Source organism: Chroicocephalus ridibundus, chromosome 8 (genome assembly GCF_963924245.1).
Source record: "Chroicocephalus ridibundus chromosome 8, bChrRid1.1, whole genome shotgun sequence".
Classification (NCBI taxonomy): Eukaryota; Metazoa; Chordata; class Aves; order Charadriiformes; family Laridae; genus Chroicocephalus; species Chroicocephalus ridibundus.
This window is the reverse complement of record NC_086291.1, coordinates 9098085-9117960: the sequence shown is the minus strand read 5'-3', so window position 1 is coordinate 9117960 and position 19876 is coordinate 9098085. Positions and strand designations below refer to the sequence as shown.

At 42.5% G+C, this 19876-nt stretch overlaps 1 protein-coding gene across 3 annotated transcripts in view; it reads right to left on the bottom strand.

Annotated features, from left to right (window-relative positions):
• LOC134519544 (cytosolic carboxypeptidase 6) overlaps positions 1-19876 on the bottom strand; it is a 969057-nt gene that overhangs the window by 103712 nt on the left and 845469 nt on the right. For all 3 annotated transcript variants that reach the window (XM_063343896.1, XM_063343897.1, XM_063343899.1), the window contains exon 10: positions 2192-2344. In XM_063343896.1, coding sequence (XP_063199966.1) covers positions 2192-2344 — 153 coding nt within the window. The remainder of the gene's footprint in view (positions 1-2191; positions 2345-19876) is intronic.

Sequence of the window (19876 nt, the reverse complement as noted above, 5' to 3'; positions counted from 1 at the left end):
CAGATAAGAAACTCAATCACCGAGTTCTTCGTGGAGAAGAACAGGCTGTTCCTTGAACCCATCTCCCTTTTCCCCAGGCTCCAAACAGCTGGGAGCAGACGCAGCTGCCGTCCCTCCTCGTGTAGTATGGATTCGGTCTTCTGTGCTCTGGGCAGTTCTCTGAGAAGCCCTTGCAGTGGCTGACTGCAGAAAGCTTCACACTGCAGCGGTCCCCCGAACCCCCAAAACATACACTCAACGGTTAAACAACACTGACGTGGGTCAAACAACACTATGAGGCAACAGAGGAAGCAACAGCAGCCACATACCCTCCCAAGCGCCACCCGGCCAGCTGCCGCTGCCCATCCCAAGAAGACAAGATAAATATTTCATCTACTAGAGAGCCCCCTCTCGGGAACAAAAAAGACAGAGGAAAGGATATCTTCTACCTAGCCTTAGAAAAGTCAGAGACTGATCCAAACTTTTTGCCCGCTCACATAAAACAAACTACCATAGAACAGAGAAACGGACAGGAGTCGGGCTTCAATCCCTCCTTCCTTCTGCTGGAATAGATCTGTCAAGAAAATAGTGGCACAACTCCATTTCTGTACTCACTTCCCACTCAAACTCCACAGTGCAATACGCGCAAACACACGACAAAAAAATTCTCTACTGCATCTTGATGAGAAAGCTTTAGGCTAGCATTCTTGCCACGATGAAAATGGCCTTTTTTCCAATTACAGTTTCTTTTGCTGTGCAGACTTGTCTGCTTTCGTATCTGTTTTTAGATTTTGTTTCTCCGGAGCTAAACACATGGAATGCTGCAGGGTCCCTATCCTCCTCCATCCATCGCCTCTGCTACGGGCTGGTTGGGATAGCACTGCGGAGGAGACAGCTGTCCCCATCTTTGAAAGGAGACCCACGTTTACCTCTCAGTACCAGAATAATGAAGTATAAGCAAAAAGGGACTGAGAAAACCTACGGTGGGTAACAGAGAGGTTTAAGAACGTAACAGACATAAAATCAGGGCCTAAACAGTAGGTTCTTCTGCTCTTCTCTGCTCGGTGCAGGATTCCAAAGTCATTTTTAATTGAGCCTGTTCCTATTATATAGCTGCCAAATATCATCCGCTGCCTGCCTTCTTCACAGTTCATGGCTGGAAGCTTGCACTGCCTCATCTGAGATGTGTTTCTGAATATTTCTTATCTCAGTCAAAGCAAAATGGGACACCAAACGCCTGCTCCTTGAAAGAATGTCCACTTAAGCAAACCAGGAGTGCATAGATTGAAACAGAGCAAGGGATAGCTGTGCAGAAGTAGCTTAGCTGGCAGCTCCACGGGTGCGTAAGGTGGGCCAGAAGACGCAAACAAGCAGTTGCAGGCAGGCTTGGGTGTTGTGTGTTCCACTTGCACAGCTTTCAAGGAAAGCTGATGCACAAAAGAGGTTATGGAAAGGGACAGGATGTCATACATGGACACCAAGCTGCAACACACTGGACCAGAGTCCTAAATCTACTGACTTTTGCTGAGCTACAGCAACCAACCCGCGCTAAGCATCTGTTCTACTCTATTTGAAACTTGCTCTAAAAACATATGCCCCCTCCAATTCATTTATAGGAGTTTACCACTTATTTCCATTATCCAGAGATACCTATGCACGTATTTTCTTCCAAGTTACAAGACATGTATCGAGCAATCACAGATTTTCTTGCAGAACAGTTTTCCATGATAATATCAAAGAATTTCAAAAGCATACATTGCCTTTGTCACAACTTTAAGAAAAAAATTATCTAACCTTTTCTTTCAAGTTTATTATTTTTACTTCTGTTTGCTATTATACTACTATTTAAAGTGCACAAGTAAAAAAAAAATGCCAATATAAACAATGAAATAATAAAGCTGATCCAGTTGATCAAAAGATGGCAGACCTTCTGGTAAAAACTAAGTGTTCCAATAATTCGGAATCAAAGGTTGTAGTATGGAAGATGAAGAGCCTGCCTCTGTTCATGTGTCTAATGACAATATATAATATCACAACTTACCACTTTTGGATAAGGTAAGTATAAGAGGAAAGATGATAGCTAATAATGATAAAAATTTTAAAAGTAGCCATCTATTCATATTAACATAAAATTCACACAATCCAATTAAGCCAGATATTTATAATTTAAAAATAAATTAGGAAAAAATTAATTAAGAGAAACATTGCTTACATAAGAGAAGTCTTCAGCATTTTGACAGAGTAGCTTGGGGAAAACAGCCTGTCGCTGAAATCTTTCCTCATCTTCAAAGATGTTCCCATACATGAACCCATTCATCATGGTGGAGTGGGCATGGATGTCGATATAGAACTCCAGGTTAATCTTCTGTTGAGGGAAAACAACAGCAACAACAAAAAATTCAGCATGAGATAAATCATATCTGTGCTATGTAGGTGAAGCCTCCCATAAATCCAATACTGCCATCCTTGAATATAACCACGGTGCCAGCGTCAGAGAGCCATGCTAAAGGCATTGCTCTGATGCGTCCAACCACTCAGGCCTCTTTGTGGGTGCACGTGAGATGCAACACAGGACCATCACGGACATTTCTTTACCTGTTCTGAGAAGGTCAGAACATTTATGCAGCACAGGACACTGCGCAAAACAGAGCCGAAGCATTATCCTTCACTTTGATACAGGGCTTAGTGCCACTGATAAAAATTTTCACCTTCCAGCTCTAGAGCATGATTGTTCAAGCATAGCTTTGCCAGCTCTGCACAGTTCTGCATCTCAATATGCAGATGTGTCCTTCTGCCAGGACAGACAGGCTCAAAATGTGTAAAAAAAAGTATTTCCTGTGCAATTTATTTCCGTTTATAAGGAGAAATACTGCAAACGTTTTCACCTTACTCTGCTTTGTAGTAGTAATTCAACACAACAACTCCCAAACGCAAGTGCCTTGATTGCCTCTCCACTCGTAGCCTCCCATGTAATTCTGCATCAGCTCTTACTCCAGAAGAAACCACCAGGACCCTCTAACACAGAATTGCCTGCTCTCCCCAGGTAAGAAAATGCTGCTCAAGTCTCCAGTCCAGGGACACATCTTTTCCTCACAGAATGTATAGGTGATACTACTTCCCCTGCCATCAGGGGCAAAGAGTGAATGTTCACCTTGATCCCCATCTACTGTGCCGTTGACAGCAGTGAGGAGGCAACATCCAATACTAAAAAGTGCTACCACAGCAGATGACCCTGGGTTACCCAGAGTTTCCCCAAACTCTTGCAACTTATGGTCCTGATCAAATGGTGCTCTGTGACAAGACAGTGACAAACCCACCCCTGTGACCTGGCCACCACCAGTAAGGACCTTCCTGGTGACCAGAGGGTTACAGTTCAGATCTCCCTGCCCCAAGAGGGGAATGGAGAAGAGCTCTTTTAGCAGGACCGGGATTACGATGCTTAGCCCCGTACCCCTCAGCGACAAATAGGGGCCTTGGCCAGTAGAATGCAACACGCAGCTCTCCAGCCACGTCTCGTCTGCACATAAAGCTCGCTCAGGCTGCTGGAGAATACTGAGCTACAAGCCAGTCCAATGTAATACAAACGCAGTTTGTATTATGCAGTTCATGCGACAGCAGTGTCAGCTCTTCTAGAGAGTCTCTGATGGGGGGAGAACATCATTTGGTATGTGAAACTAATATGATACAGATTTACTTTCCCTTGGCAGAAAACCAATGTACAATACACAGTGACTCTTTAGTTTAATTAAACAGCCTAGAGAGAGTAATACTGTATCTTATTAAGCCTCTCCTATGTTAAAATGTTAGCTAACGCAATATCAATATCTGACCATGCTTCATAGGAAAAGGAATATTTGACTGTATATGACTCTAATACAATAAATTGTTTGCTCCTGACAAAACATTGTGCTGTGCTATAGAGGACCAACACTGCAATAAAACACACATCTGCTATTCGGAGATACAGCACCGAGGAGAAAGATTAGCATTGACAGGATGAAATACCACATAGGATTTTCTTCCTCTCCGAGCATACAGAAATTAAACCCTAGATTGAGTAATATTATTTTTCATAAGATAATTTCCCCATCAGAAACAGAATTTGATGAGATCAGATGCACACTGGCATATCACCATAAGACAGAACATGTTGTAAAGTCTCAAAACAGTGATTTGATGATGAAGTGAGGAGATAATCGAGTTAAACTGGGTATTTGTAAAGCATGAACGTCCTTCACATGCAAGTCAGTGACCTAAGTCATACTTATTTTAGAACACCTAAACAGAACTCTTTATAGGGACATATTTACTAATATAAAGTAATTGAGAAGCACAGTGAGATTTATAACAATAGGCTACTATCATCTGTGTCTTACACAACACAAAGGTGCTGACAAAGTGTATTTATGCTATGTCATTCTATACTTATTCGTCCGCAGTTATCAAATTGTTTCCGAAAGAAGGTATCTACAATCCAGGACACAGAAGCACAGGTTACTAAGATAACTTTCCACAGGCTATCCAGCAAGAAATTCACCTGCAGAACATGGGTGACCTAAGTCTCAGCTTAGTATTCAATTGACCAAGTCATCCAGTCTAACTAGAGAACATCACTAGAGAGTCACTAGGGAATATTTTCTAAACGCTCCTAGGATTCTCACTAAAAAAAAAAAAAAAATTGCTGGTAAAAGTGTTCCAAAGAATTTTAGATAATTTCTTGGGATGCTGGAATTTCTTTGAAGACCTTTCTTGATCATCAAAACCATTTTCAAACAGTCTGGCTACAATGGCTATTTGTGACGGAACAGTGCCCTTCATAGATATCCCTTTCACCTAAAGATTAAGCTTCCAGATCGTTTATTTGGAAACCACGACATTCAACAGATATCTCATCACCCACAGGAGTGTTTAAAAACATTTATCCAGTCATTCATTACAATGTATTTCAAAAGTCGTTTCCTAAGTTACCCCTCAATAACTATTCCACTGTTTTTTCTGGTCTTTGTTCCTTACTCTCCTACTGAACTTATAGAAAATTCTATTTCACATGTTCCCGCCCACTCAATATAGCCCAAATTTGTCCATCCTATCGCGTAAATTGTTAAACATTGCTAGAGTAATTGCCAGTTAGAGGTACTACTCCCAGACACTGGTGGACGTGAACAGAACGGTATTTCAGTGGTTCACATTTCTTTTCTTCTCATCACATTCATTATTTTATCAAAGGGAAACATCTTGAGCATTCTCCATTACAGACAAAATAATTTAGTGCATTGTTAATGCTAACACATGAGTTCCTAATGGAAAAAATTCCCTTTATTCACAGACACAAAGATATTGTGGCCTTAAAATGGACAATAACAGCCCAGTTAAACTCAAAGTTTGCCACCTCGTGCCCCAGGTAGTAGACGATTTGTTTGCAGACAAGTTTCGCAAAAGAATCAAGATCTGTTCCTGAACAATAATGGTATTTCTTCTCTCTCTTTAGAGTCATACATATTCATAAGTACTTTACACGTAGGAACTGTTTCACCCACTGCCACACTACGAATTTAAGCTAGGGAATAAAGTTTCATATTTCAGTTGAGGTTCTCTGGAAGATTTTGACATAATTACTGATCTTCTGCAATTTAGGCAGGATCACAGAATTAACATTTTATTAAATATATAATGTCACCTACTGATGGGAATTTCAGAAAAATCATCAGAGAGCTGACCTTCTGAAATTGTATCTCTTTGAGTTAGGGAGAATTTTAATGGGAGAATGAGGTTAATAAATGTACATGTGCATTTACATGAGCACATACAGACACACTTAAAACATAAACCAACCCTACCTGCCATTAAACCCCAGGGGTGCCCTTCAGCATCTACACAACAGAACCCACCCCAGTTAGGGCTTCTGATGCAGTAGCATTTACAAGTAAGAAAGGGAATGAATTTAGAGGTGGCTCAAAGTCTCATAGTCACATTTGCTTCAGCCTTTAAGCAGAAAATAATGAATAACCAGGCTCAAACATCTCCGGATGCCATAGCTGCCTTCTGAGAGACTTACAAGTTACATCCTACAATATGATATTAAACTCATCATTTTCTGCTTTAGAGGTGGAATGCAAAATGATTCAGATGCCTTATAAAAATCATCACACAATTTAATTCCCTCAAGTGTCTTTTCTTTGTGCTTACAAGCAGCGACAGAGATTTTCTCTCTCGCACTCTCTTTCTTAAGTAAAGCTGTAATTACCTGGATGACCCAGCTTACCGAGTTGGAGAAAACAAAGGCAGATTTGGTCTTTCTTTTCTCTGTGTGTCAAAACATAAATCACTCGCCAGACTGCCAGAGACAATGATTGAACCCCACTTCCAAGAAAACAACAGTTAACATTCTCTCCCTTGAAAAGAATGGTCTTTGCCTCTCCTTGCCACTTCCCACATAAAACCAGAATAAATAAATAAGCAAACAAATTTCTGCTCTAAAGTTCATTTGAATCCCTGCCTTTGTGACACACGCTTTCCGCTGTTCTTCTGAGTCAGACTAAAGTTTCTGGCAGCTTGAGAAATATACATATACATTAGGGAGGGGGAAAAAAATGAAAGAAATCATGGATAAAGAATAAGAGCTCGCGTATATTGTCAAGATAGGAAATAGTCAAAGTAGCACAGAAACTGGAAACTGGCTCATGATGCCGTGTAAAGTTTTGAGAAAATACATTCTCACTTGTCTGCATTTTTATTTCATTAGCTGAATACCTTTGGGAAGGTCAGTAATTAAAGAACCAAAGGAAAGAACGATGTGCTGATATGACCAAAGTTGCATTTTGAACACTGCAATTATGATTCTTAAGGAAACAGAAATTTAATAAATAAATAAAATAAAAATCAATAAATGCCGTAATAAAAGGATAAACGTGCATTGAGCCCAGAACATGAGCCACTAGAGAGGCAAGTGATGCAGGAAGAAGCCAGCTCGATCCACCAGCTGTCACTTCAATACAGATTTTATTAATTCTTGGGCATAGCAACTGGCTTAGAGAGAGAGCATCCAGAAGCCTTCTTCACTCCAGTATTTCATACTTGCAATGTTTTATACAACCGACTAAAACCATGGCTTGTCATTAGTGGTAGAGAACACAACAGCCTCCAGGCAGACTCTGCACTCTTACTGCTAAGCCACTGTTTGTAGCAAACGGACATACAACAGTTGGCACAGCATAAGGGGTTTGTCCCTTTTGGTTCAAAAAAGATTCGGAAATTCCCAGAACACTGGCTCTCTGATGCTTCCTCAGGACCAGAATCTCTCAAAAGAACATTCTGCACAGGTCTCAAATATATCCCGTTTGACACACACATGCAGGTATTTTGTCAACGCTTACAGTGGTGGCACCAGAAAACACAAACACGTTGTGCTAATAAGCAAAATAAAGGAAAACTGACCATTCAACGTCACTTGTTCAGCGGTCTACACGCAACTGGAAAGCACCAGTCCTGGGCCTTTCAACTCCAGGGAACTCTGCCCAGTGCCTTGAATCACTCTTTAGGGAGGCACAACACTCGCCCCCTTCTTACTATGCAAGGGAACATGAGGTGGAATGCAAAGTGTCTGGGTACAGTTCACATTTTCAATCTTCCCTTGAAATACCTGGATTTAGGTGCCCAGTAAGGTGAATTTTACCCAAATCACTTTTCTTATATCTACCTTCTCCCCACATTTTTCCACCCAAATTTGAAAGGGCCAGCATAAACACATAAAAAAAAAAAAGTCAAATACTTCCAAGAACATTTTCCTCTGACGTTCTTTGTAACCTCTGACAAGTCAGTCCTACAGTGTCATCTCCAGTTTTCCAGATGATGTAAGCCACAACTTATTAGAGACGCTATTTCAGAGGTATGCCACTACCCCTTTGTAACCATAGGGACAGCATCCTTCTCCTTCCATTCATCGTCTCATGGACCACTTGCTCCACTCACCTCTGTAGACACTATGGCAACAACAGCAATTATTTACAGAAGAAATTAATAGTAGAAAAGTGGTTTAATATTTTTTAAAACCTTCTACAGGTTAAAAAACTTTAAAAAAAGTTATAAAAAATGTTTCCTCATCTTCCTTCCAGAGAAGGGAAAATGCCAGCTTAGAACCACTCATTCTCACTGATATGAAATACAAAAGCCAATTTCTCCTTATTCCTGTAGACACCTTTACACAATCTGACGTCTTTTAAGTGTTCCTGCAGAAACAGCTTGCACACATTATTGATGCACCACTAACACTGCATGACCATCTAGCAATTCTTCTTAACACTTCGTGCATATTTTTCAGATTATTCCAATGACATTCCACGAGCTGCTGTCTTTTGGAATGAACCTCTCCAACCCAGTTGCCATTCAAAAGTAATTACTTACCGATCTGGTTACACGGAAAGTTCTCAATCTAAAACATGACACTTCTTAATGATAGGCACAATCTGACATGACTCATCAGTGCCTCAAAGAGGATGGAGAAGACACTTCTGTTGGTTCCGTGGATTCATACAGCAAAAGGATGGCATGTCTGTCAACACTGCTTTCCTGCCTGTCTTAAAAAGTAGGGGTTGGCTTTTATCTGTAGAAGAACATGGGACCCCCTCCAATGAGGTTGAACCCTGCTCTGGTGTGCCCATCAGTAGCCCCGAAAGGAGCTAAACTCATAGTTTTGGTCTCAGAGTGGGAGGTCAGCAGCATGCATATTCTGATTCTGGTTCTTTATCTGCTTCTTCTCTCACCTGCCAGTGAAGATAACAACACCTCCTGAGGATTAGCTGACGTTTGTAAAGCACTTTGAAGATATAAAGCATCACAGTGCCTACACGTTAAGTATTAATTCATCTGCCAGGCTGATTCACTCTTTGACCCCTCTGCAGAGATGTCCAGTTAGTGTCAGCTCTGGCAGTTTTTGCAATTCAGGCACCTGTCCACCAGCTACTGGACTGAAGCCAACAATTCACACAGGACAGAGAAGAGCCGTCAGATGGTAGTAACATTTGGTCACGACAGGCCTGAATTGGATTTGAAAGGGTGACCTGGAGGTGAAAGGCTCTATCAAGAAGCCACTTCTGTTGAAATGCATATTAAATTAGAGAGGGGCCAAAGAGACAATGTTAAGACCCAGATCAAGTTTAGACAAGACTTTTGGGTCAGCTGCATGGAAAATTCTTGTATAATTTTTTACCCTAAATGAACAGGAGCCAGGAAATACACTCTTCTGGATTTTGGGCCTGACCCCAAGCCAAAACTAGAAGGGTGAGTCTGAACAAGGACAGTCATTGTTCTGTCTCATCCTTTCTCTCTCCCTCAATATAGAAGCAAACATGCACATAGAATCACAGAATACTTGGGGTTGGAAGGGTCTAGTTCAACTCCCCTGCAATAAGCAGGGACATCTTCAACTAGATCAGGTTGCTCGGAGCCCTTTCCAACGTGACCTTGAATTTTTCCAGGGATGGGGCATCTACCACCTCTCTGGGCAACCTGTGCCAGTGTTTCACCACCCTCATTGTAAAAAACTTCTTCCTTATGTCTAGTCTAAATCTACCCTTTTTTTAGTTTAAAACCATTACCCTTTGTCCTACTGCAACAGGCTAAAAAGTTTGTCCCAATCTTTCTTATAAGCCCCTTTTAGGTACTAAAAGGCCACAATAAGGTCTCCCCAGAGCCTTAAATTCTCCAGGCTGAACAAGCCCAACTCTCTCAGCCTGTCTTCATAGGAGAGGTGCTCCAGCCCTCTGATCATTTTTGTGCCCTCCTCTGGACCCACTCCAGCAGGTCCATGGGTTTTCTGTGTTGAGGTCTCTAAAGTTGGACCCAGTACTCCAGGTGGGGTCTCACCAGTGCGGAGCAGAGGGGCAGAATCACTTCCCTCGACCTGCTGGCCACACTTCTTTTGATGTAGCCCAGGGTGTGGTTGGCCTTCTGGGCTGCGAGAGCACATCGCCAGCTCATGTCGAGATTTTCATCCACCAGTACCCCCTACTACCCCTTCATCCCCCAACTGGTATTGATACCGGGGGTTAACCCGACCCAGGTGCAGGATCGTGTACTTGGTCTTGCTGATCTTCATGAGGTTCTGATGGGCTCACCTCTTGAGCTTGTCCGGCTCTCTCTGGATAGCATCCTGTCACTCAGGTGTGTCAACCACACCACTCAGCTTGGTATCATCTGCAAACTTGCTGAGGGTGCACTCGATCCCCTCATTCAATCCACTTGACTGGGAAGATTATGGATGGATTTTGTGCACATGCTTTACTAGTGATTGACAACTCTTTCTCTTCATCTTCCTGGCACAGCCTCGCCACAAGAAGTTATCCGTGGTCATTAGTCTTATTCCGTTCCTTTGCAAGTTGCATCGTTCTTTTCCTTCCTTGTACTCAGTGCAGGCAACAAGCACATCCAAGTAAGAGATAAAAGTGAAAGCCGATAAACAGGAACACAAGGACACTGAAAGAGATTAGGGACTATACATCAGACATAGCTACTGAGGGGAGGGACGGCATGCTAACAAATAAAAAAAAAGAATTGTCCCTGATATTCTGTTGTTGACCCAAGATTCATCCACAACTGGAAGAAAAGGTTTTCTTGGGTTTGACCTACTCGGAGACAGATCAGCATGGCATTTTGCACCAAACTGCCGAATGTTTTCTCTGTCCTTTAGGTCTAGCAGTATTTATTATCTGTACAGTGCTATAAAAGCTAAAATGTAACGGTCATTTTGGAAGGACCTGCTTTTACAACTGAAAGCACAACATATCATGCCTTTTGCAAGGCACTTATCAGCATCAGTTGTATCTGAAATTTTTCCCTCTGCTATTCCCCCACCCGCACTGGCCAATAGGTAAACGTATTGCCACAGGCAATATCACCTTGTCTTCTGCCTGTCAGACCAAACAGCAAGGCAGCTAACTGTGCCTATAAGTCAAGTCACAAGATCTCAAAGACAATGTTTTCCCCGCAAGCACATATTGGGGACCATGATTTTTTTTACCGTTTCCTACAGAAAAAAGTATTCAGCTCTTGCAGAACATCAGGTATTCAAGATTCAGCACAGTGGTATAAGAAATAATCAGAGAGTGACAATCGCAAGAGGATTCACCAGGGCATAACTAAACAAAGGTATAGTAGGACTCTGAAGAAGGGTATTTCCCACCCTAGACAGCAGCAGCTGCCACACTGCCGGTGGTTGACTCAGAGGGTTAGGCAGTTGTTGTCTGCTCTTCCTTTTATGTGGGTACATATAGACCTTTCTAAGTGTGGGTGTGCAAAAATGCATCTTTAAATGCAAAGAAATTTCTTTTTCATCCTTCTCCTCTGTAACTGTTACGGCTGTCTGTAACGGACAGCAAAGCAATTTGCTGTGAACTGTAGGTACATCAGATCAACATTTGATCTTTGCTCTGCTAAATGCTGCGTCGACACTGATGGTCCACGCGCTGTGCTCAGGATGAGCCACCAAACACTAGAGTGACTAGTCAATTCTATGATACCGACTGCTTCAGGAGGGTGGCCCTACAATATCATTGCATTGTGAAGCAATATTGTTGACTTAACCCTGGTAGCAGCTAAGCCCCACACAGCCACTCGCTGTGAAATGGGGGAGAGAATCGGAAGGGTGAAAGTGAGAAAACGAGATTTAACCTCTTATTTCAACAACAGATCACACAGCGAGACAGAAACCAACTACATGCAGCAGCTTCACAGTGAAAGTTCTCTGCAGGGAGAAAGCGATGGTGCAAAACTTCAGCAGACAATTCGTGGGCAAGCCAAACTTTTGGTGAACTCACTCTGTTTCTTCATAGTTTCCCTGGCAATTTCCTCCCCTCCACACTCCCACACACCACACTGAATCGGAGAAAGTCCGGAAGTATACTTTAATAAAGCTCCCAGCTTTCCCAACCACTTCCCTTTAACTTTAGATTTCTTGGAAGGGAGGAGGTTTCTGCTATCTCTGATGGCTGGAACCTGATCCTGTCATCATTAGCTTTCTCAGAGACTCTTCATTTGTTGAATGTTGGTCTGTAATAAAGAGGCAGGAAGGATAGTCATTTTTATAGCAACTACCTGCCAACAGATTTCAATTCTTTATCCCTTCAAAATCCCACATCTGTCCGTGTCTCCAGGCACTGGGGGAAAAAGCTCTGCATTAGTTATTTTTATTATCAACATAAAAAATCTTTCAATTTATTTATTTATTAAGAAAAAAAAGCAGCTATCTACAAAACTCAGTTCGTTTTGTCCTTAGGCAGACATTTAAAGCTGTCTGCCAACTTCTCTTCTTAATAAAAAAATAAGCTAAAGTCTTTATTACACACAGTGTAACAAAATATAACCAGCTACATTTACGCAGCTGAGACACGCACCATCCGTTTATCAGGGAAGAGTTCTGTGACTGAAATAGGAAACACCCGCTAAAGAAGATGACCCCATTTCTGAAACCTGGCCACTGATGGGTCCTGACCACAGCGCTGAGCCCCACAATGTGCCCCGTCCCTGCAGGCAGCCAAGTCCACACCGTCCCCTGGAGGAGGGACGGAATCTGAGCTCGTTCTGACCCACCTCCAGACAGACAGAGAGTGGAGACCTGTCAGCTCAAAGAAAGGAGGGCTCCATTGCAGGACTATTCTGCTTTTGGGACACAGGTGCATGTCTCTGTGTGATGCTACACCAAATGGCTTCTCCAGCTCTTCCCTGACACAGCAGAGAAGGGTGAAGCTTGTACCCTGTGGTTGCCACCGGGGAGACACCACCACATCCTCAACCACCAGCCCCTCAGACCCACCAGCCAGACCCCTTTCAAATAACCCGCTTTCAGGCTGGGTCTTTGCTTTTGCTTCTTAGGAGTGTGATACGGTGAAGACTGAAAACATATCCCAAAACACTTCAGTTAATTGCACAAATACCTCTTGGACTCTAATTGCGAGGACACCGTGGGTGATGAGAACCGTACCTTCTGCCCAAAGTCTTGTGGCCCATTTCATAGGGAGCGTACTCTCTGAAAAGCGGGAAGGACGGGGAGCCCCAGCCAGGATGTGTGTCAGAGCTGCTGCCTGCGCTCTTTCTAGGCTAGTGACTGGCATGTTAAACCCAAACACCACATCTTAGACTGACACAAGATGAAACACATTAGGCAGATGGCATGTTTTCTCTGCGCAAGCCAGCGACAGCGTATTTTCTCCTAACGATCTCCTGTTCTTGTTCTCACAGTAAAATTAGTTTTAAAGTAAAAAGGAACAGAAAAATACATAACATGATGGGAGCAAAGATTACTATGTGGGAAATATATCAATATCAACAAGAGAGGGGTTTTGTTCTTTCAATTCCATGGCTTTTATTTATATATATATTGTTTATAAAAACAAACACTCTACTTTGTCAGATGTGAAAAGTCAAAATTTACATTTAAATGGAGGCATTTAGGTAGGGGTTTTTTTTTTCCTCTCATCTCTTGAATGCCGAGTACAAAAGACTAAAAACTCTCAATTTTCCTAAATGGAAGGATAACAGGTGAAGTTTGCATTCTGGGAGCTATTCATTTAGCCAACAATGTTCAACTCGGCAGTGACCAAAGCCCAGCTGATCAAGGGGAAAAGAGCACTGGCTATTAGGCCTGACAGGGATTTGCTCAACAGCTGAGACCAGGAGAAGCCGTGATCTCATTATGCCCTGTTCCCAAGGAGGAGATTATGCCAAATACAGCTCCCTGAGGGCAACACCTACATTTCCAGATGTACAGTGGATCACTATCCAACTGAAAATCACTGCAATTTGAGGGATTTCAGCACTACAATAGGCCTGGTTTCATTGCTGGAGCTACTGCAGATGTTTAAAACGTGAAGCGGTCTGCTTGCAAGAGAAGATGAGAAGACTTAAAACAAGTCCATAATTGCACAGTATTAAAGCCATCGTAAAAGAATGGAAGTGGAAGCAAATACTGTGATGACCCTTAAAGCTTGCCATCAATTACCTCCTTTTTTTTTTTTTTTTTTTCCTTCTTTTTTCTTATTTTGTTCCTGGCAAGGAAAATGAATACAGCTTCTAACCAGGGAGTCTATCAAACAAGTACACTTGCAAGCAACGTGCTCAGAGAATGCCACCCTAGTCCACGGAAAGGCGGAGCAACATTTTTAACCACTTTGTCTCACCGGAGCACACCAGGAGTAACAGATGGTGTACCATAGCAGCTCATTCAATTCTGGGCTGGATTGCCCCTCTCTGGCTTCTTCTGACACAGAGCTGACCCATAGCGTTAAAAGGACACAGACAAAAAGTAACTTGATTTTTTTTTAAAAAACGAAGAGTTAAACACAGATCCAGCCAGCGCTTTGTAGGGTTTTGTGTTGATGGTTTTTAACAGTCTTATGCCTTATATTGAGAGAAACCCATATAAATTAAAAAAAAATCCAAAGCCCCCAACCCCCCAGTAAAAAATGTCTGGATGTATTTTAAAAGCAGAAGAAATAGTAATAAATGTTTGGAAAAGGCACACACACAAAATCCAAACGCCTGGGAGGTAAGAGCACTATCGCTTTGTACCCAGCATTGAGAAATCACCGACTCGCTCTTTTTGAAGTTACAAACAGGGAGTGTTTCTAGTCTCCCAGGCTAGAAGCCATCCCAGTCACTACATGGCTATCAGAAAGTATATTCTAACATTCACCCATCATTACAGTGGTCCCTCTATCTTTGGCGAGTTACGCTTTTTGCCACCCTCACAAACAGTAAAAGAGTCTATTGTTTCTGCAACAAATGGTGCTAGTGTATCTAGCACTTCCCAACTTTAAAAAATTACCTGCATTAATTAATTCCAATGCTCTCATCCCCACTGCCAGCCCTTTCCTTCAGAGCGTCACAGCCCCATTGTGGACTGACCCTTTCTTTTCACACGTATGTTTCTGGCAACAAGGACAGCCTCAAAAACTCCATCTTCCCCGCTCGCCCCGCAGATGGATCACCACTCATTGCCAGGACCATGCGACACCATAAGCTGGCACAGTTTGCTGGGAGTCCATGTCATGATCGAGGGAACCAACCCAGACAGGTAAAAAAAGTTTAAATATTTGTTTGTTTTTTTTTTTCTTTTTTACCACTCAGTCAGCTGTTTGAGCTGTTCATATATTGTCCCCCCACCCAAAGAATCAATGGTATGATTCATACAGAATTACTGCGTGCAGGAACAGGGGAGAAGGAAAGGAAAAATACACAAGAGGAATATCTTAAACAATTGATTCTGAATTTAAGCCTTACCCCGAGACAAAAAAGGGTTTTAACTGAGACAGCAGGACAGCCATAACATATGAAGAACCTGTCTCTCAGCTTTCTCCTCAAAAAACCAGGAGCACCTAGTTGCATCTGGAGCACCGAGACTTGAGTATTATCTATCTGGCGGTGTTCAAGATGGGTCTGAGGAGTCTGCTCAAGAAGCAGGTGACCAATGCCTCCTTTCCTGAACTCAGGTCTCTACAACTGTGTCCATTCTTGTGGGCCAGCTGAGCTGCGGTACTCTCTATAGGCCTCTGCCCCACTCCCGTCACAGATCTAGCGCATGTGAAGCCAAGGTGGGTGGTTTCCTCCCGTGCTCCCTGACTTCCACTGGGAGGACACACAGGGATATGAGCAGAGACTCTAGATGAACCCCACCTGGGCAAAGGCTTGCCCTGCAAAGCACAACCTGCTCAGAGATTTTGTTTCTTAACACTTGCACTGTCTTGTTTTTATTTTGTTCTGTCCTTAAAAGGGCAGCTCTTCAAAACCATCCAGTTGCCTGCAACCTTCAAAAGCAAACCCGGCTTGGTGACGTGGCAGGTTTCCCAGAACCACTGTCCCTTTGATTTTATGGATGAGCTCAAGGCTACCAGATAAGCTGTCTTTCAAAACATGCAGGTAATTAAAGCCTTCCTGGTCCTTTACGCCAAATATGAAGTATAACACTAAGATAATGTTGGGATCACTATGCCATTACTACTGCTGCATCAAGGGGTAATTAATGTTTTAACATACCATGGGGAAACAGATGTGGTTCATGGACATGGCCATATCTCGGTGAAGAAGCAGGTTTTTACTTCAGATAAGCCTTAGGATAAGATTTTAGCTTCCAAAGTGATATCGGCTTGATTCATCCCTCAGCTCCCAAAATCCACCAAGAAAACATTACAGGGTCCTGTGAAACATTCCTGTTCTTTGCCATCTCTTACCGTGACCCGTTCTAACAATAGTACACAAGGGCTGGCTTATTTACACACGTTTCTGTGGCATCCATGCCCATAATGTCCAAATCTGACATCTGTTATTTCCATGCAAGTGAACTCAGCTGGACAAGAGGATATAAAGTAATATAAAATGTCAGCTTTCATGCTATACGGATTAAGCCAGCCATGTAATCAGGCACTCTTTATGATGGGCATATCATGGGTAAGCAGTGATGACAGAGTTTATCAGATACCAAAAAACCACTAATAGGTATGCCTGATTCAGTCTCTGTAGGAGTTTTTCAATCAGCAGTCCCAACCTTAGGCACATGGTTATCACAGCTGGTGGAAACATTAAACCTTCTGGGTTACCTTCAAGGCCCAGCAAGGTTTAGCATGCCCTTGAATTAACCTTGAATCTTACCCAAGGGAATAACTATGCAATAGATTGAAACAGGCAGCACTCACCAGCTGCAAACTTGCAAGAATTGAGACCGAATGCAGACAATGGAAAGCCCACAACAAAGCTAAGGTACTGCCCCCTTCCTTCTGTTTGTCCGAATAGTAGACAACTGGGCTCAGCAGGCTGCTGTGCTCCTCCAAGTAATGGCAATTGACCCCCAAAGGGCCAGGCACCAACTAAAACTGAATTACATTTCATGCTGAACACGTAACTTCTCAGGAATGGCTTCTCTGCTGGCACTGTACCATCCTGGTGTGAAGAAGCATCTTCTGGGGTGGCTGGGTGGTTCCTGGGCTCTGCGGTAGAGATTCCCTCTGTATATTCAGCTATTCTGTATCCAGATACTAGGCGCAACGCTACACGACACTTTTCTGAGTTACCTGAGGTATTCTTCTTGGCCCTGAACTAGGTATTTCCACATTTTCTGTGCTTGTTCCAACAAACAATATCCTTATATCCTTTTCAATAGCCAAGTTGTGGGGAAAGGCTTTTGGAAACATTTTGCAAAAAAGAATAAACTCGGCAGACAACTGCAGTCAGGTGCCTCACAGCAACTGGTCCGGCTCAAAGATATACAGTCCCTAGCAATGTCCCCAACTTTTTAGCACGGTGCTCCATATCTTTATATCCACAAATTTCCCTGTACAGGAGAGATCATCCTCACGTAACTCTTCCTCCTCCTTTCCCCCTCCCGCAAAATAACCCCACAAGCCAACAACCTGCAACTTTATGTACAGTCATTTGACAGGACTGTAATCTTAAACTGCAGGTGGGAAGTAGAGACACGAAGCTCAGTAAGAGTGAAGAGATGCAGAGTATAAGTACCATACAAAACTGAGTCCTCTTCTGTGCTAGCTAAATTTGTACTCAAGACCACCGTAGCTAAAACCGCACTGGGCTGCTTGCCTGCTTGAAAAAAAAAATAATACATATTGTCATATCATGCTAGGGGGTGATTCTGGTGGTGGGTTTTTTGGTTTCGGGGCGGGGTGTGTTTTGGTGGGGGTTTTTTGGGTGTGTTTTTTGTGGTGGGGTGGGAGTTGTTTGCTTTATTTTTTAAAGGTTTTCAAGGTTCCTGTAAATGTCACCATGTATAAGGCTGTGGCATTTTGCTGTCTTTAATACCAGGAAATTCATATACACACATTTTCAGTTGTTTATCTTGTGAATACAAAGACTGAATCAAAGCATCATAAGAAAAGAAAGTGGGTTGCTTTCTTCCCTAACTTTTCTGGGACTCGATAATATTGTGGGTTTCTCTTTCTCTCCCACTTCTATTTTGTCTTAAGGCTCTGCATCTTGGAAGACTGTGAAGCTGCTGTGTGATTTTTATCTCCATGATTAAAGTGTTACACTTTATTGAGCTCTTTGCATCAGCACCAAAATCTGCAATGCAGGATTTTACATAACACTTCATTTTCTCCTCGCACCATTACTGTTATTAACCTGGTGGCAATAAACAGAAAATACAACTCAGCTCATGATGTACTCCTGAGTTTTCTGTGTGTGTGTATAACAGAAAAGAAAAAAAAAAGAAAAAAAAGAATGTAAATGAAAGACCCTCCACCCTGTGAAAGATTAGGAATGGCTGCATAAACTTGTATTTTCCTCAAAGAACAATCGCAGCCTTTCAGAGTTAAAAAGAGAAATACCGTGCTATAGCTTCTGCATTTAAGTATTTCTTCTAAAACCAGAGATCAGAAAAGAAAGAACATCCAAATGACTTCAAAATTCTCCAACTCATTGTTATTCTTCATTAGACTTCACAGATGGAAGATTTGATTGATACCCTACTTTGGGATGTTTCACTTTTCTTTGTTTAAATGTTTGTTTAAATGACAAAGTTTGGAGAGCATGAGATCTGCCAACAGGATACCAATAAGGGTCTGAAAAACAGACGAAGAGCTGTATGTGCATGCCAACACAGATTGACCTTCACACTCCATCAACGGATGGAAACAGCGTGTTTCACAGATACGAGATCTCTGAGTACCCAGGAAAAAAGTGGGAGGTAAATATCAGAATGTCTGTAGGAATCTGGGTTGCTAACAGAGATTCTCTTTTTGCTGAAGCGGGAGAGACCTGCCTCTGGAGCAGAGGCATCTGTATCCAAAAGCAGGACTACCAGGGCCCTGCAGAAAGAGATGGGTCATCTGTGAACAGATGGTCACCAAAACTCGATCAAAGCCTAATAGTAAAGAGAGAGTGAGAGAGAAAGAGAATGCCAGTATGGCGTGTCACAGAGAGGCCACTCAGAAGCAAAGTCAGTTTTGGTATGAACTAGCAGCAATGCTTCAGGTGCTCAGCTATTATCTTCAAAAAGAAAAAAATGAGGAGGGCAGGCTTTAGTCTTGCTCTGCTTCTCTTCCCTTTAGATGATATAAGCACTCCTTTTGCACCCCTGAAGTGCTGGGGGTGGAGAGTTGCAGGGTATCCTAAAAGCCTGCTTCCAACCCATTCTCAGTTGGTTCCTGCAGCTCTCCCTGACCTGCGCTACGCTGCCACGTCCACCCAAGGCATCTCCTCACAGGAATGGTTAGGAAAGCCAATGCAGATGGGGCTGAGTGGTATTGCTATAGCTTCCATCCAACAGATTGCTTACCCTGAGACGTACTGGTTATTTTTGAAGGATTGTTTTGTTTTTTAACCCAAGAGAAAGCTTTTAGAAAGCTCTCCAAGCTTCTGCCCCCTACTTATGTGGGTTCCTGCTCTTTACTCTTGCTATTTATTTTGCACTTGCTCTTTACTCATAAATGCTGCAGTTTGAAATATAGCAGAACATTTTTCAGTTCGTCAGTGTGTTGTTTGCTGTCAAGGAGACAAAATGTTACTACTTTGCTCTGGAGAAGCTTAGGACATGATGGATGAAATGCCACAAATAATTAGACTTTTCTTATGAATTACATTTTTTTAAACTTCTGTTTTCATGTCAACAGGTATGTTACAGATAGGCTGCATGAAAGGACCCGGGGAAATTTTAGTTCTCTGGGAACAGCAGTAATGTAATATCTGATAAGCCAAGGCATAGCTCTGGCTGAGACAACCTTTAAACAACTTCCACTATGAAAATGTGGGGCTATGGAAATCTGACTCCAGTGGCAGAATCGCAGAGGTCCAGTCCAGTTCCTGAACAGCATGGACATAGTTAGGAATTTAAAGATTGCTCGACATAGTCTGACCTAAACTCCAGCCACCCCAGTGTCTTGTTTCTGACTGTGATAAT